We start from the raw sequence: 19263 nt of genomic DNA, 5'->3' as shown, positions 1-19263 counted from the left end.
GACATACCTATCAAGGACATGCAATATCTGTTCCTTAAACCAGCTCATACATTTCGATTGTCCCCATCCCCTCCATTTTGCTAACCCGTTCTATTCCTCCTAAGTCTTGCCTAATCGCATTATAATTGCCCTTCCCCATCTATAACTCTTGCCCTGTGGCACATTCCTATCCCTTTCCATCGCGAAAGTAAACAACCGAATTATGGTCATTCTCTCCAAAGTGCTCACCTACCACTAAATCAAACACCTGGCCTGGGTCATTACCAAGTACCACATCCAGTGTGGCCTCCCCTCTTGTCGGCCCTTCGACATACTATGTCAGGAAACCTTCCTGCACACATTGGACAAATGTGTTCGTACTCTTCTAAAGTTTTATAAACAAACTGTGTAAATTTCTCAAAGTATGTTGCTGCTAAATTCAACTTCTGGATATTGGTGTTTGAAACATCCTGTTCCCCGGAGTTGAATTGGTCTGAGATTGAGATTAGCGTGAGCACTGGGATCAGTCTGGAAACAATTGTTTCTACCTCCACTCCCTGAAGTTGGAGTTTAGGGTTGCTTAGGTCTCTAGCTCCCTGCTTCTGGATTTGGAATGGTCTTGAAATGGAAATTGGATTTGGAATGGATTGTTTTGGAATACAGTTGTCTGTTTCCTGGTCCTTGAAAATTGAGTTGATGTGCAATAATGCTAATTTTGGTTTCAACTCTGTATTTCTGACTCCCTTTCATTGGAACTGAATTGGGAATGGGATTGTTATGCTTCTGGCTCCTCTTCATTGAACATTAAAAAAACCACAGATGCTTGAAATCCATATGAAAGCAGAGACCTGCTGAGTTTCTCCAGCAATTTGACTGCATCTGTGGTTTGGGAATAGGATTGCTGCTGGTTCCGGGCACTGCCCCTGGATTGGGACAGGCATGAGAATGCCAATTCATTTGCTGCTGTTCCTGGCCCCTCTCCCCTGGCAGTTGAAATGTTAATGGGTTTGCTGCTGTTCCTACTCTCTGTCCGTCAGTTAGGTTGGGAATGGGAAATGACTGTGCTTGCGGCTTTCTCCTAGGATTGGGATGAAATTGGATTGAAGCTGGTTCAGTGTCTAGCCCTGGGTTGAGATGGGAATCCAGGTAATAGTCCAACAGATTCACTTGAAATCACAAGCTTTCCAGGCACTGCCCCTTTGTCAGGTGAAGGTTGTGATTTTACTTAACCCTGTGAGACTAAAACCTGGTATAACAGGTGTAGAGCTGGATGAACACAGCAGGCCCAGCAGCATCAGTGGAGCAGGAAGGCTGATGTTTCAGGTCAAGACCTTTTTCCAGAAAATCAAACTACAACCTTGTGTCGTGAGACTTCTGGCTTTGTCCACACCAGTCCAACACCGGCACCTTCACATGGGATCAGAATGAAATTACTGATGCTATTAGCTGGATGGGCTCGAGGTGACAAGTTGCAACCCATGTCCTCGTTTTTCAAGGACCGCAAAATCCTCCCTGCAGTGGTCAAGAACACCCTCGACCGTGTCTCCCGCATTTCCCGCAACTCATCCCTCACACCCCATCCCCTCAATAACAACCAAAAGAGAATCCCCCTCGTCTTCACATACGACCCCACCAACCTCCAGATCCAACACATCATCCTACGACACTTCCGCCATCTGCAATCCAATCCTACCACTAAAGACATTCTTCCCTCCCCAACCTTGTCTTTTTTCCGGTGGGACCACACTCTCCGTGACTCCCTTGTCCGCTCCACACTCCCCCCCCAACCCCACCACACCCTTCACTTTCCCCTGCAACCGGAGGGAGTGCTATACTTGCCCCCACACCTCCTCCCTCACCCCCATCCCAGGCTCCAAGAAGACTTTCCACATCAAACAGATGTTCACCTGCACATCTGCCAATGTGCTAAACTGCATCCGCTGCACCCACTGTGGCCTCCTCTACATTGGGGAAACCAAGCGGAGGCTTGGGGACCACTTTGCAGAACACCTTCACTCTGTTCTCAATAAACAACTGCAGCTCCCAGTTGCAAACCATTTCTACTCCCCCTCCCATTCCTCAGACGACACGTCCGTCATGGGCCTCCTGCAGTGCCACAATGATGCCACCCGAAGGTTGCAGGAACAGCAACTCATATTCCGCTTGGGAACCCTGCAGCCCAATGGTATCAATGTGGACTTCACCAGCTTCAAAATCTCCCCTTCCCCCACCGCATCCCAAAACCAGCCCAGTTCGTCCCCTCCCCCCACTGCACCACACAACCAGCCCAGCTCTTCCCCTCCACCCACTGCATCCCAAAACCAGTCCAGCCTGTCTCTGCCTCCCTAACTTGTTCTTCCTCTCACCCATCCCTTCCTCCCACCCCAAGCCGCACCCCCACCTACCTACTAACCTCATCCCACCTCCTTGACCTGCCCGTCTTCCCTGGACTGACCTATCCCCTCCCTACCTCCCCACCTACACCCTCTCCACCTATCTTCTTTTCTCTCCATCTTCGGTCCGCCTCCCCCTCTCTCCCTATTTATTCCAGAACCCTCACCCCATCCCCCTCTCTGTGAAAGGTCTAGGCCTGAAACGTCAGCTTTTGTGCTCCTGAGATGCTGCTTGGGCTGTTGTGTTCATCCAGCCTCACATTTTATTATCTTGGAATCTCCAGCATCTGCAGTTCCCATTATCTCACATTTTATTATCTCGGCTCTTGACGTGCCGTGCGATAGGCGTGGCTAATGACCGCCAATGAACGGGCAGCGTTAGTGACGTCACATGTGGGCGGGACGGAGGTCTGGTCGACGGAGAGGGAAGCATTTTAGAGCCGATTTGGGGAGAGGAGAGGAGCCACCATGGCTGGGGAGGCGATGCAGGTAGGAAGCGATGAGCAAACCGTCCGGCCTGTGAGTGATCAGAGGAGACCGTCAGGCTGGCGGCTTTCTTGGCTAGTCAGGTCTCGGCGCCGGTTCCAGAGACCCCGGCGGCACCGCCCGGAGTGGGAACGCTCCGCCGCATGATTGGCAGCTGGTAGCACCAATCAGCGAAGGGTCGGCGGCATCAGCAGCCAATTAGCGCGGAGGCGATGAAAACCCCACACTTGCCCTTGGGGTGGCGGTGTGGAGCTACAGTGGGCCGGGTCGCTGTGACCTGACAATGTAGAGCTCAGGGGTCTCGGCACCGCGGCTGGCTGGGGGGTGAGGGTAGATGTCAATACCCGGGGGGGTGCGGGGTGGAGAAGACATGGGGACGGTGGGTCTTATAGTGAGAATTTGGGGGAGTGGCTCCGCCCAACACTTGTCTGGAAGTTGTTTTGCTCTTGTGTCCACTGTGTGTTACTTTTTTATTATTCAGTGGGTAGTGTTCTCCTCGTCTGATCGCGGCCTGTAAATCTGATGCTCTTCCTGCCTGCTAGGTATTTTGAAAAGAGCGAATCTGAAAGTGTTTCCTGTTTATGGTTTCATTCTAAGAGAATTGCTGTCTGATCCATCACATTGGCCTTGTTTACGTGTGTGATGTGACCCCGGCTTCAACCTTGCTTAGAGGAACAGTACTAGGAAGAGTCACGGTGGTCCTCTTCGGGGTATTGCAAGGTTTTGCCTGATTTAAGAGGACGACCCCACCCCTCATTGTCCAATCAAACAGCATGATAGGAGTCGGTGTTCCGGGAGTTCAGTGATGAGAGTAATTTGGGTGGTAAAACTGTCCCAGCGTAAACCTGCTGATTCAGTTTAACAGATGTATTGGATCTGCATGCTTCTGTGTTGTAAAGATGCTGGAGCTAGTTGTACAAGATGATAGATTTGAGTGGACAGTGTGAAACGGAGGAGTGGAGCTAACTGGGTAACTCTTCAGAAACAGCCAGTGAAACCAAGAAAGGAAGAATGGACGCCTGTGTTATAAAATTCAGTGTTTAATTGGAAACCATATTGGATTTTTTCTCATCTCTAATGACTGTATGTACATTTCAGCTCCTGGGCTACCAAATAAGCCCACTGACAACTGTGGAGCTGGAGGAGCACAGTAGGCCAGGGCGCATTGTTGATGTTTTGACAGAAGGATCCTGACCCAAAACATTGACTTCCTGCTCTCCTGATACTTCCTGGCCTGCTGTGCTCCCCCAGCTCCACACTCTTATATCTGACCCAGCATCAGCAGTTCTTACAATCTCTAAATGAGCCCACTGGTTGTTTTTGTGCCGAACAAAAGGCAATGGATGTCGCATCATCCTCCGACACTTCCGCCATCTACAATCCAACCCCACCACCCAAGACATTTTTCCATCCACACCCTTGTCTGCCTTCCGGAGAGACCACTCTCTCTGTGACTCCCTTGTCCGCTCCACACTGCCCTCCAACCCCACCACACCTGGCATCTTCACCTGCAACCACAGGAAGTGCTACACTTGCCCCCACACCTCCTCCCTCACCCCTATACCCAGTCCCCAAGATGACTTTCCATATTAAGCAGAGGCTCACCTGCACATCCGCCAATGTGGTATACTGTATCTGTTGTGCCCGGTATGGCTTCCTCTACATTGGGGAAACCAAGCGGAGGCTTGGGGACCGCTTTGCAGAACACCTCTGCTCGGTTCGCAATAAACAACTGCACCTCCCAGTCGTGAACCATTTTAACTTCCCCTCCCATTCTTCAGATGACATGTCCATCATGGGCCTCCTGCAGTGCCACAAGGATGCCACCCGAAGGTTGCAGGAACAGCAACTCATGTTCTGCTTGGGAACCCTGCAGCCCATTGGTATCAATATGGACTTCACCAGCTTCAAAATCTCCCCTTCCCCCACCACATCCCACAACCAGCCCAGCTCATCCCCTCCCCCCCACTGCGTCCCAAAACCAGCCCAGCCTGTCTCTGCCTCCCTAACCTGTTCTTCCCCCTCACCCATCCCTTCCTCCCATGTCAAGCCGCACCTCAATTTCCTACCTACTAACCTCATCCCACCTCCTTGACCTGTCCCCTCCCTACCTCCCCACCTATACTCTCCTCTCCACCTATCTTCTTTTCTCTCCATCTTTGGTCCGCCCCCCCCCTCCCTCTCTCCCTATTTATTCCAGAACCCTCTCCCCATCCCCCTCTCTGATGAAGGGTCTAGGCCCGAAACGTCAGCTTTTGTGCTCCTGATATGCTGCTTGGCCTGCTGTGTTCATCCAGCTCCACACTTTGTTATCCTGGATTCTCCAGCATCTGCAGTTCCCATTATCTCTGATGCAATGGATGTCTTGTATGTTCTCGGTTTCTGCTTCTGCTGGTCTTGTCCCTTGCAATTGATTCAGCAAGATGATCTGCAAGTGGATAAGTCACACACCACTCTATTGTTTCTTTTCATCACTGAGATAAAATCCCTGTTTATTAACACTGAGAGTGCCTTCTGTGCATTGATTATAGCCAGCAGTTCATGTTGCTGTCTGATCAGCACCCTCTTTTTTGGCCTCTTTGTTTATGAAAGTATGTAATTGTATTAGAAGTGCTTCAGAGGAGGTTCACTTGATTGATTTCTGGGTAGGGGTTACAAGGAATTGTTGGTTGGTCATCTGGGCTTGGTTCTATTGGATCTAGAAGAATGAGAGGTGACCTTATTGAAATTTTTTGAACAGTCTTAACCAATGTAGATTTCAAAAGAATATATCCTGTGTAAGCAACTAGAATAAGGGGATGTAGCTTTAACAAAGGTTTCCCATTTAAGGCTGAGGTGAAGAGAATATTCTCAGAAGATTGAGAGCCCCACGCTTCTTCAGTGGGGTGGAGGCAGAATTGTTGAAAATTTTTAATGCAGAGTTAGTTGGTAATCTCAACTAACAAGGGAGTTGGGGGTTTTTGGGGTTGGAATTGCCTCTAAAGTTGGCATTGAGTGGTGGAACAGGTTTGAGAGTCTGAACAATCCACTTCTCCTAACTTGCATGTTCTCGAGGACAGTTAAAGAGTGGCAATAATGCCCCACGTTCTGTAAACAAATTTGGGAATAAGTAACAAAGAGTGTGCTTTAAAGAAAAGCAGAGACAGTCCTGGCTTCAGAGCAAATACTGAAAGTAAGAATCCTTTGTCAACGTTTGTTAAATTGTTGGTTATATCTCAGTTGGAGAATTGTGTCCAATTCCAAGCACTTGACTGTGGGATAAATGTTGGATAAGTGCTATTTATTTATTATTAGAGTGAAAACCTGAAGAGATTAGTGTTGTTTTCAGTACAAAACAAATTTCATATATAGGGAGGAAAAAAAATTATAGGCAGCGAAGGTATTTCTCAGAATGGGCTACTTGAAAGGGAAGTGAAGACAGTCATTTGTGAGTGAACTGAATAAATAATTGAATGGAATATTCCAAAGATGCAAAGAACAGGCAGTTGGGACTGATTTTTGAATAGCTGTTTCAAACAGCTGGCACATATTCTTTAGACTGAATGGCCTCCTGTGCTATAAGGTTCTGTTATTCTCAGTACCTGTATTGGTAAGGTATTGTGGTTGGAGCCCCACAGGGTTATACAGTACAATACAGTAGGCCCTTTGGATCAAGCAGTCTGTACTCCAAGACTATGCTAAATTTACATTAGTCCGACTATCCAGCACTGGGCCCTTGGACGTGAAGGTTATGGTTTTCGCAATTTGGTTTCCTCCAACCTTCTGTCTTTCACTTTAAATTTATGCCTCCTTGTCATTGACTGTTCAACCAAGGGGAGCAGCTGTTTAGTGTTAACTGCCTCTATGCCTGTTATAATCATACACCTCTAGCATGTCCCCCTTCAAACTTCTCTGTCCAAAGAAAACAGCCCAAACGTATCCAGCCTCTCCTCATAGCTAAAGGACTCCTTCACAGGAAACGTCCTGGTCAATCTCCGCTGCAGTGCAATCCTTCCTGTCATGCGTTGGCCAGAACTGTGCACAGTGCTCCGTGTGTGACGTAACAAAAATCATGTACAGCTCCAACATAGCATCCCTGCTCTTACAATCTATGCCTCGAATGGTAAATTACATGTCTCATATGCCTTCCTAACTGCCCTATTAATCTGCCCTGCCACCTTCAGGGATTTGTGGACAAGCATCCCATGATCCTGCTGTTCCTGAGCTTCCTGGTGTCCTATCATTTGTTCAGTACAGTTTTATTACTTCCAAAGTGCATCACCTCTCATAGCAGTGGCAGATGGAATTTAAACCTGATCTGCCCATCTGACTAATCTGTTTATATTCTCCTGTTGCCCAAGATCATATTCCTTGATGTCAACCACCTGGTCGATCTTCACGTCACCTAAAACCTCCTTATTCTCCGCTTCTCCCCCTGCCACATTCTCAACTACATTGTTTGAGATGTATATTAACACAATAAGGAACCCAGTAGTCATCCCTGTAGTCTATCATTGGGTGCCAAGCTCCAGCCTTTTACCACCATTCTATTTGCTGCCACTTTGGATCCAACTTGCCGAGTTACTTTGGATCCCATATGCTTTTACCTTCATTCCCACTCTCCAATGAGGGACCTTGTGCAAGTCTTTGTGCTTAAACCCATCCACTGTTTCCTTGGTTAGTCTCTTCCCTTTGACATGCCAACTCCATTGTTTGAGCACAAAAATGCAGTTTGAGTTCTTGTGCTGCAGTTTGATGTGCTCTGCCTGTTCATGTAGATGTAAAAGATCCCAAGGCACTATTTACAGAGGAGCAGGGAAATTGGAGGAGAAATATTGGCCAAAACACTCTAATCAACACAGCTAAAAACAAATTACTTGGTCCCTATCTGTGTATGTGCAGAGATTGCTGTATGTATGTTTCATTTCCCGTACTTTGACCGTGACTGCAATCTGAATATCTGGGCATTATAAGCAGACTGAGAACATCTGGTGGTTGTGAAAGGTGCTATATGAATATAAGTCTTTGTTTCTGTAAATTCATTAGCTGTTTAAAATTGGTTGATTCTGACTGCCCACCCAGATCAACCCTTCTTGCTCATAGCTAAGCTTTTGATGGTTTACAGTTATCTTGAAACTGATTTTGTTATTGATTTAGGTTTGTGTTCAGCTGTTTGCCTGGTGTAAGCTGATGGTAGTGACATGCTGTTCAGTGTTGGTGATTCCACATTCTGATGCCCTCAGAGAGGCTAAGTTACAATCTAGCTGCACACTAACCTTAAGTATTTTCTCATCAAATGCATTTATTGTACAAAAGAACATCAAGATCACAGGACAAAGAGGGGTGTATATTACTCACCTTGTGCCTATTAAAAGAAGAGTGCACCTACTCTGTGCAGAGATCAGATTCCTCCATGTTGCAGATAAAGAAAGGGTTGTGGAAATTGGTTACTTTGATTCTCCTAACTTGTGTTTCGTGAAGTCTTGTTGCTGACCCATCCTTGGATGTAATCTATGCAGAATCTGCAGAATGGACGGAAAGTTTCTGGTCTAATTTTAGAACTGGTTTCACACCCGGGTGGCAGTTGAATAAAACCTTGACGGTTTGTCTTCATTTCCTCTTTAACTCGTCAAGCCTGGGTCAAAAGTGAAGTGGACGTGTCTCTGTATCAAATAGCCTCCCTTTTATTTAAAGAAAAAACATCTTGTCCAACAGGATACTGGGAAGCTCTCACTGAGGGGCACATTATCCTGTAGCCTGGTGAAGAAATGTCATTGGGAAGCAGGAAGGGGTTCAGATTGGGTCTGATGTGCTGAAGACGAGTATAGAGGGGAATGGAAGAGGCATTTGCTTCCGAGTGAAGCATAACGCTGCTTCTCTCAACAGTAAGCAAACTATGGCTTAGGTGGAAGCCATAAGAGTCTGGTGATGCTTCGTCAGAACTGCTTTGCCTTCCCCTCCCACAGATGCTGCTAGACCCACTGAATTACACCACTACTTTGTGTTTTGTTTCAGATCTTTGGCATCCACGGTTCTTTATTTTATTTAAATCCAGTCACAGTCATAGTCGTAAGAGATGTACAGCACAGAAACTGACCCTTTGGTCCAACTAGACCATGCTGACCAGATATCCTAAATTAATCTAGTCCCGTTCATCAGCATTTAGCCCGTATCCCTCACCACTTCCTCTGTCAGTTCATTACGTATATGCACCGCCCTCTGTCTGGAAAAAAAAGTTGCCCCTTAAGCCCCTTTTAAATATTTTCCCTCCCACTTTAAACCTAGTTTTGGACACCCCCACCCTGGGGAAAGACCTTGCCTGTTTACCCTATCCATGCCCCTCAGGTTTTATAAACTTTTATAAAGTCACCCCTCAGCCTTGGACACTCCAGGGAAAATAGCCCCAGCCTATTTAGCCTCTGCTACACTCAAACCTTTCAATCCTGGTAATATCCTTATATCTCTTCTGAACGCTCTCAAGTTTCACAACATTCTCCCTATAGCAGGGTGACCAGAATTGCACGCAGTATTCTGAAAGTGGCCCAACCATTGTCTTGTACAGCCGCAAGAGACCTCCCAACTCTACACTAAATGCACTGACCAACAAATGCAGGCATACCAAACGCTGCCTTCACTATTCTATCCACCTGTGACTGCACTTTCAAGGAAATGTGAACCTGAAGTCCAAGATCTCTGTTCAGCAACACTCCCCAAGACCTTAAAATTAAATATATAAGTTCTGCCCTGATTTGCCTTTCCAAAATCTAGCACCTCACATTTTAGATAAATTAAACTCCATCTGTCACTCTAAAGCCCATCTGATCAAGATTCCATTATACTTGAGGTAAGCTTCTTTGCTGTCTGCAACAGCTCTGATGTTGGTGTCATCTGCAAACCCACTAACCATACCTCCCATGTCCCAACCAAATCACTTGTATAAAAGGACAAAAAGCAGTGGACCCAGCACCGATCCTTGTGATCACAAGCCTCTAGTCTGAAAGCAACTCTCTGCCACCAGTCTCTGTCTTCTACCTTCCAGCCAGTTCTGTATCCAAATGGCTAGTTTTTTTCCCTGCATTCCATGTGATCGAACCTTGCCCACTGGTCTACCATGAGGAATCTTATCAAATGCCTTGCTGAAGTCCGTTTAGATCATGCCCACTGCTCTGCCCTGATCAATCCTCTTCATTACTACTTCAAAAAATTCAATAAGGTTCATGAGGCATGACTTTCCATGCACAAAGCCATATTGACTATTGCTAATCAGTCCTTGCCTTTCCAAATATATGTAAATCCTGTCCCTCAGAATTCCCTGCAACAAGTTGCCCACCACAGATGTTAGGCCCACTGGTCCATGGTTTCCTGGCTTTTCCTTACCACCTTTCTTAACTAGTGGCATCACATTAGCCAACCTCCAGTCTTATAGCACTTGGCCGGTGGTTATCAATTGATACGAGTATCTCTGCAAGAGACCCAGCAATCACTTCCTTTACTTCTCACATAGTTCTAGGGTATGCCTGAACAGGTCCCAGGGATTTATTCACCGTTATGCATTTTAAGACATCAGCACCACCTCCTCTGTTATATGGCCACTTTTCAAGATGTTATTGTCTATTTTCCCATGTTCTGTATCTTCCATATCCTTCTCCACAGTAAACACTGATGCAAAATACTCATTTAGTATCTCCCCTATCTCTTGCGGTTCTGCACCTAGGTGGCCTGTTGATTTTGAAGGAGCCCTATTCTCTTCCTTGTTACCCTTTTGCCTCTAATGTGTTTGTAAAATCCCTTTGGATTCTTCTTAACCCTATTTGCCAGGGCTGCCTCATGCCCCCTCCTTTGCCCTCCTCGTTTACCTCTTAAGGGCACTCCTATTTACTTTGTATTTTTCTAAGGATTCACTTAATCTCTTGCTATCTGTACCTGACATATGCTTCCTTATTTTTCTTGACCAAAACTTCAATTTCTCTAGTCATTCAGCATTCTACACCTACCAGCCTTGCTCTTCACCCTAACAGGAACATACTGTCCCTGGACTCTGGTTATCTCATTTTTGAAGGCTTCCCATTTTCTGGGCCGTCCCTTTACTTGAAAACATCGTCCCCAATCAACTTTTGAAAGTTCTTACCGAGTACTGTCAAAAATTGGCCTTCCTCTAACTAAGAACTTTATCTTCTAGAACGGGTCTATCCTTCTCCGTCACTATTTTAAAACTAATAGAATTATGGTCTCTGACACTGGAGTCACCTGCCCTGCCTTATTTCCCCAGAGTATGTCAAGCTTTGCACCTTATCTAGTAGATGCTTCACATACTGAATCAGAAAATTTTCTTGTACACACTTAGCAAGTTCCTGTCTATCCAAACCTTTAACCCTGTGGCAGGCCAGCCCATGTTTGGAAAATTTAAAATTCCTTACCATAGCCACCCTGTTATTCTTACAGATAATTGAGATCTTCTTAGAAATTTGTTTCACAATTTCCAGCTGACTATTAGGAGAGGCCTATAATTCAATCCCAATAAGTTGATTATATTCCCAACCATGCCCTGAGTTTGTCTGCCTTACCTGTTAGGCCTCTTGAAATAAATGCAGTTTAATTTATCAGTCCTACCTTGTTCTCTGCTTTGTTCCTGACTGCTTGATTTGCTTCTTTCCCCAACTATACCAGTGTCAGTCTGATCACTTTCCTCACTATCTCCCAGGGTCCCACCCCAAAAATACTAGTTTAAACCCTGCCAGTATGTTAGACCCCTTCCAATTCAGGTGCAATCCGTCCTTCTTATACAGGCCACTTCTCTCGTGGAAGAGATTCCAATGATCTAAAAACCGGAATCCTCCCCTGCTCAGCTGGACATTCATCTGCTCGATCTTCCTCTTCCTATTCCTACTCTCACTAACTCATGGCATGGGTGAAAGATGTATTACTACCCTTGAGGACCACCCTTTTGAATTTCTGCATAACTTCCTGTATTCTTACCTCCAGAATGTTGCCCTTTTCTCTTCCTATGTTAGTTCCAATGTGTAGAATGACCTTCTGCTGGTTCCTCTTCCCTTTTCTGAGATATCCATGGTCCTGGTACCAGGAAGGCAACTCATCATTCTGATCTTTCGTTGCCAGCTGCAGAAATGTTTGTCTGTGCCTCTGACTAGTGAGTCCCATGTCACAATTGATTGCTTAGAACCTAATGCACCCCCTGTTACATTAGAGCCAGTTTTGGTACCAGAAACCCGGCTGTCCATGCTACCTTCCCCTGAGAGTCCATCACCCCTTACATTTTCCAAAACCCCACACCTCCTCGTGATGGGGAGAGCCACAGGAGACTCCTGCACTACCTGCCTTCCTGTCCTACCTTTCCTGGCAATAACCTGACTGTGACCGTGGTTTCTCTCCCTTCCTACAGCTGCCATATATTACTCCCTCTGGCTTTTGTAAATTCCTGATTGCTTCTAACTGCTGCTGCAACTGACCCATGCGATCTGACAGGATCCTCAACTAAGTACGCTTCCTGCAATCATAATCATCAGTAACCTAAACTCTCTGTAATCTTCCACATCAGACAGGAAGAGTACATTGCTCTACTGAAGTTCGTTTTTGCGCCATAACAATCTACAGACCCAGAAAATAGCACAGTCTCTGTATGGACCCTACATTGGTAAAGAAGTGTTGTTAACTTGGCTAACCTAGTTTGTGTCAAGTGGATATTTTTTATTTTTAGCCTCCCTCTGAGGTTCCCACCAACAGGAATTTTACTCTGGCTGTTTTGGTTCACGTCACTGGGTATTGAGACAAAGCAAAACACTATTGATACATCACACATTCTGGTTGCTGACAACATACCAGCTGTCGTGTTGAGGTCCCCTTTTCAAAATTAGCTGCACCTCCAGCCAAGTTATTGCTGTACAGGTACAACATTGGAATTTTGCCTGATGCATATCTGGTTATGTGCCACCCACACAAAATCAGGACAAATTCAGCCTTTTGGCCACTACTGTTCCTGACCCATCAAGTCTCATTTGATCGTCAGCAAAATAATAGTAGCTATTGGTAACAATGCTATCAGGTGACATTTGGTTACAACAGCATACTCATCAATTCTTTCTTCATTCAGGGTTCCACCAGGACCACTCAGCTTTATTATAAAGAAAATTTATAAGCCAAATCTGGACAAAATAGCTGTATTTCAGAGGTGTAAATGACTGCCCTTGGCAGCAAGGCATGGTGTGAGAGAACCTGAGTGTTAAGTGACATTGAGAGGAATTTGGTGAAAACTTTCTTGTAGGTGGAATTATGCGTAGCACAGACCTTTTTTTTGGAGACCATTACAATTGTAGCAGTGTCTTGGCATCATGGCTGAGGTCTAATTATCATTATAACTTCATGAGAGCAAGGATGTTATTTCTGGGGAAAAATAAATTTGCAGTTTAAACTGTTCCATCTTGCTATCTTTCCCTTACGACAGAATTTTAAGAATATCAAACCTCAAAGGCAACAGCAGTTTATACTGCATGAGAGGAAGGTGCTGATAGATTGTTAGGTGGCCATGAATTGGATGAGGCATTGCCATGGAGAATACACCAGGGAATAATGATTCCTGAAGCTTTTCTTTAAATTAAGAAGAAAAGGTGCGTCTCCTCTAGTCAAGATATTGCTGCGAGAATGCCTGGGAATGGATGTTTTTAACCTTTTTGTTTAATTGGAATAGATGTAATGTCTGGACTTGCTGCTTGAAGAGAACAGGGGTTATGTGTGAATGTATGTTGCTTCTAGCATATGTAAGTAACCTCACTGCAAGCCTGACTGATTATCTTAAATTGGTTAAGTGTAATTCTTTGACAGGAATTTATAATAAGCCTTTATAAAACACTATTTCAATGGGTGTTGTGTCCAGTCCTCAACACCAAGCATTGGCTTTGAATTGTTACTGAAAACAGGGACTAAAGTTATATTGGGAGATTGGAGAAGCTGAGGTGGTTTTCCTTGTTTTGAGAATGTTGAGGAGAGATTTAATGGAAGATTTTGAAAACATGGGTATGGAGAAAAGGAGATCAACTATTCCTACTGACAGAAGTATGCAGATTCACATTTAAGGTGAATGACAGAACATATAAAGGTGACTTGAGGTGGGATGTTTTTACATAGTGAGTGATTTGGAATGCATTGCCTGAGAGCTTGGTGCGTGAGAAAATATTTGCAGCATCATGGGGAAAGGCCATTGGGTTGGGACCAGCTTTTTTGCTGTTGCAGTGAGCTGGAGTGGCCTTCTCCTATGATGTAACAATTCTATAATTTTTCCCTTCTTTTATGAAATGAGTGGTGGGGATATTCACTGACAATTGCACAAATGTTCAGCACCATTACTGACAACTCATTTGAGCAGTTCATGCTTGCATGCAACAAGACCTTAACAACTTTCAGACTTGGGCAATGACTGGCAAGTAGCCTTTGGAGCCATACAATGTCCATTTCTAACCAGAGCAAATCCGTGTCTCCTATTTGCATTCAATATTACTCTTGCTGAATACTGTACTATCAACACCTTTCTTTCTGGGGGTGGGGTGTGAGTGCAGTGATTATCTAAACCAAAAGTTGAATTGGATAGCCATTTAACTCTGTGGCAACAAGTACAGGTCAGAGGCTTAAAAATTCTGCATTGCATAACTTGCCTCTATTTCTTCATGGTTTGTGGGTGAAATCTGTGTTTTTTTTTCAAAAAAGCTTGTCACCAAGGGCAGTTTGGGATGTGCGATGGAAATTTACTTTGCCTCTAATGCATGAGGCATACAACTTAGAATTTAAAACTCTTGTGTCATCCATTCTCCCTCACTGCTTTCTTTTTCTCCTCTCCTCCCCTCTCCCTCCCACAATAATCCATTTTGCTTCTCTTTCTAATGCCCTGTATCCTTTTTTGCTTTCTTCTGTTGTGAATAGTAAAGTAGGCCAGGCTGTTGTGGTTTTGTAGCTTCATAGCCCCACTTAGCAAAAGGGAAGTGCAGCTCGTTCTTGTCCGTTGAATCACATGTTTAGTTAGACAGTAAAGCTGTGGTTGAAATGAGTGCTTTGAGAAAAACAAAAGCATTTGACTGGGCTTTGGAGCAAAATGAGTAAACCCAAGTCCAATTTGAGCCATTGAAATGTATGAAGTGTGTGCCAAAGGGGATGTGCCAACTGCTGTTGAGGCCCTAACTTCATGAACTCTGTTTCCCATCCTCACTCTTGAAACCCTGTTAACTGTGAACTCACTCCTTGAAATGTACCTTGAACCAATCATTTTGGTCATCTGCAGTCACCTTAGTGGCTTGGCGTTTAATTATTCCTTGAAGTGTGTAAAAGTGTGCTGAGAGTCTTGCGTGTATAAATCTGCTCCAGACAGGATCTTGTTGCTAGACCTCTATTATCACCAATCCTGGTTGGATATCTCACACCATTCCAGAGCTATTTAATAAGGTTGTAGCTGACCTGATACCATAAGACTTTGACACAGATGTTGGCCATTCAGCCTATTGAGTCTGCTCTGCCATTCAATGAGATCATGGCTGACCTGATAATCCTCAACTCCACTTTCTTTTCTCCAAAACCCTTAATTCTGTTACTAATAGTAAATCTGTTTATCTCGGCCTTGGATATACTTAATGACCCGGTCTCCAAAGCTCTCTGCAGTTGAGAATTCCACAGTTTCACTATCCTCTGAGAGAAGAAATTTGTCCTAAATAATATTTCTTCTCATCTCATTTTCTAAACTCCAGTGAGTATAGGCCCAGTCTACCAGTCTTGCCATAAAAAAACAGCAGGTTTGAATGTTGGAAGCGTTTTAGAACTCAGCAAAAGTGGGCATTAAGTTTGATTAAAAGGGGTGAAATATAAAATGAGGGTAAAATTGAACTGAAGATAAAAACTGAAAGATTTTCTTTAATGTTCATTGGATGAGGGTCCTGCTGGCCAGACCATCACTTATTGCCATCCCAGAGGAGAGTTCAGTGTCAACCACATTGCTGTGGGTCTGGAGTCATGTGTAGGCCAGGCCAGGTAAGAATGGCAGTTTCCTTCCCTGTAGGAGATTAGTGAACAACAGTTGATGATGGATTAATGGTTGTTGATTGATAGACTTCTTAAATTCCAGAATATTGTTTGCTTTCTCTTCCATAAATACCAAAGATCAATGAAGACAAATGTAGGTCCTATATGGTGATAATGAGGTAAGAAATGGCAAAGAAATGAGCAGGTTGACAGGGCTATTAAGAAGGCATAGTGTTTCAGCTTTTATTAATAGAGGGATCGAGCTCCCGAACCACGAGGTTATGCTGCAGCTGTACAAAACTCTGGTGCGGCCGCACTTGGAGTATTGCCTACAGTTCTGGTCACCGCATTATAAGAAGGCTTTGGAAAGGGTACAGAGGAGATTTACTAGGATGTTGCCTGGTATGGAGGGAAGGTCTTACGAGGAGAGGCTGAGGGACTTGAGGCTGTTTTCGTTAGAGAGAAGAGAGAGAGGTGACTTGATTGAGACATACAAAATAATCAGACGTTTAGATAGGGTGGATAGGGAGAGCCTTTTTCCTAGGATGGTGACGGCGAGCACAAGAGGACATAGCTTTAAATTGAGGGGTGAAAGATATAGGGCAGATGTCAGAGGTAGTTTCTTTACTCAGAGAGTAGTAAGGGAATGGAACGTTTTGCCTGCAATGGTAGTAGATTCGCCAACTTTAAGTACATTTAAGTCATCATTGGACAAGCATATGGACGTACATGAATAGGTTAGATGGGCTTCAGATTGGTATGACAGGTCGGCACAACATCGAGGGCCGAAGGGCCTACACTGTGCTGTTAAGTTCTGTGTACTTTTTGGTTCTGTCTTCACAAAAGTGGGCGCAAATACATTTTTCCAAAATTATCAGGAAATGGAGGCCACTGAGATGAGAAGGAAATCACTATCATCTAATAAAATAGTGCAAGACAAGTTAATAGGATTAAACACTGACAAAACACCTGGAACTGATAATTTACATTCCAGAATACTGAAGGAAGTGTCCCTGGAAAAATTGAAAGCATTGGTGGTCATCCTCCAGAATTCTATGGATTCTGGATTAGTACCTACACATAGAAGGGTAGGTAGTAAGTGTACCCCCCAACCAACCTCCGATCTGTCAAAAGGAGAAAAACATGCGATTGCAGATCACAGAAGCACTATGGTGCAGAAAGGGGTCATTCAACCTGTTGTGCACTCACCCAACTCTCTTATCTTTGCCAATTTCCTGCCTTTTCCCCATATCCCTCCACATCATTATTATCCAAATGAACATCCAGTACCCTCTTGGATGCTTCACTTGAACCTGCTTCCCCATTTCTTGGCAGTATATTCCATATCTTAAAAACTCACTGTGTGTAAGAGTCTTCTTTTCCTTGCATCAGCCTTGCTTTAGTTAGCCTAATGTCACTATTGGGAAGAGATGATAGACTCTACTTTTTAAAAAATGTTTTGTAAGCTTTGTATTATAACTGTTTAATGGGATTGAATAAATCCAGCATGGATTTATGAAAGTGAAATCATGTTTAACAACTCTGTTGGCATTTTTCTTGAGGATATGAGAATTGGTAGATATGGTTTGGTTGGATTTTCAGAAAACTTGTGCTAAGGTTCCACATGAGGTTCGTGGACAAAATTAAAGTACATCTGATGAGGGGAAAAGTATTGGTGTTGATTGAGAATTGATTGACCCATAGGAAATGGTGAGTAGGAGTAAACTGGTCTTTCTTCAAGTGGCAGGCAGTGATGAGTGGGGACTGTACCAAACAATGCTTAGGTGTCAGATACTTAATGATTTTGCATATATACATGACTTGACTGAGAGAAACAAATGTGACATTCCAAATCTGCTGATAACAAAAAAACTGGGTAGAAAGTTGCAAGGAGAATTCAAGGTGATTTGGACAGAGTTGAATAAGGGCCAAGCACATGTCAGATGCAGTACAATGTGGCTAAATGTTATACACTTAAATGTGAAAAATAAAAAAACAGAATATCAGTTAAATAATGTTAGGGCCTTTGGTTAAGACCACAACTGGAGTAATATATGCAGTTTTATTCGCTCTCCTTAAAGGGAGAATGTAACAGGGGTTCAATAGCCTGATGTCAGGGATGCAGTATTGTCCTTTTTGAGCAGAGATTGGTTGAATTGGTTCTGTACCCATTTGAGTATAAAAAGATAAGAGGGGATCTGATTGAAACATGTAAAATCCCAGCAAAAGTGGACAGATTAGATGCAGGGATGTTGTTTTTTCCTGGTTGGAGACTCCAGAACAGTGGTCACGGTCTCAAGTTAGGCCATTTAGCCCTAAGATGAAGGAACAGTTCCTTACACTGTGGAATTCTCTTAACACACACAAGATTGTGGAAGCCAAGTGACTAAATCTCTTTCTTGAATATATTTAGATTTATGGTATCCAAGTTATGGGGGAGAAGATGAGAATATAGCATTGAGAATCAATCATGATCATATTGAGTAGTGGAGTAGCCTTGAATGGCTTACTCCAGCTCTGTTTCAATAACATATCCTTTTGTGCTATAAGTTTCTGTAGTCTGTGTTTTCAAAAGGATATTGAAAGCTCAATTCAAATTCATTAGAGTCTACATCTAGACTAATGTTCAGAGACACTCTGAGATACTTAGACCTGCTGAAATTTTTCTTTCTCTCTCTCTTCTCCGAGTCACACAGCATAGAGACAGGCCCTTTGGCCCACCAAGTCAATGCTGACCAACAAACACCAACCTTTATTAATCCCATTTACCTGCAATTAGCCCATAGGCTACTATGCCCTGGCTTTTTAATTGCCATTCAGATGCAATCTGATGAGGGTTGTCTCCTGATGTCAGGCGACACCTTCAAGGAGAAAGGCATCCATTGAGTCTCTAGCATTGAATCATTGAACTTGTGGAATTGTCTACCACAAAAGACTGTGATAACCAAGTCTCTAGTTGTAATCAGAAATATATATTCCTGCCTACCCACACAAACCTTCACCCCCTCTTCCATAACAAAGCTTTGACCACTTCTGCTTTAAAAATATACAGCGTCTGCTTCCACTACCTTTTTCATAAGAGAATTTTAATTTCTTCTGACAACTTAGATTTGGGTCAAAATGCTTTAGTTACGCCACTGGCCTCACTTGCATCTGCATGTAGATTGGTTGATTATAGCACACTTCCTGCATTCAACAGCTGGAGATAGAGTACAGGAAGTGTGTGGTAGTGTTCTGAATTGACTACATTTCCCTCCTCGTCCTCCCATATTACCTTTTGAGAATATTTAAATCATTTATTTTGTACACGAGAAGCTTCTCAAGTAGCAGTATGTTCATAATTTATGTAAATAAGCTAATGAATGAAACTTGTACCAATAACTTCTGGATGTGTATCTTAGTCATTGTTTTT

General features: G+C 44.0%; 1 protein-coding gene across 2 annotated transcripts in view; it reads left to right on the top strand.

Moving 5' to 3' along the window:
* Nucleotides 1-2756: 2756 nt before the first annotated feature.
* The window catches only part of pkn1a (protein kinase N1a), a 262380-nt gene continuing 245873 nt past the window's right edge, over nucleotides 2757-19263 (top strand). For both annotated transcript variants that reach the window (XM_059639870.1, XM_059639869.1), the window contains exon 1: nucleotides 2757-2861. In XM_059639870.1, coding sequence (XP_059495853.1) covers nucleotides 2841-2861 — 21 coding nt within the window. In that variant the 5' untranslated portion in view covers nucleotides 2757-2840. The remainder of the gene's footprint in view (nucleotides 2862-19263) is intronic.

Source organism: Stegostoma tigrinum, chromosome 35 (genome assembly GCF_030684315.1).
Source record: "Stegostoma tigrinum isolate sSteTig4 chromosome 35, sSteTig4.hap1, whole genome shotgun sequence".
In the NCBI taxonomy this organism is placed as follows: Eukaryota; Metazoa; Chordata; class Chondrichthyes; order Orectolobiformes; family Stegostomatidae; genus Stegostoma; species Stegostoma tigrinum.
The sequence above is the reverse complement of the archived record's forward strand: the minus strand, read 5'-3'. Positions and strand labels throughout refer to the sequence as shown.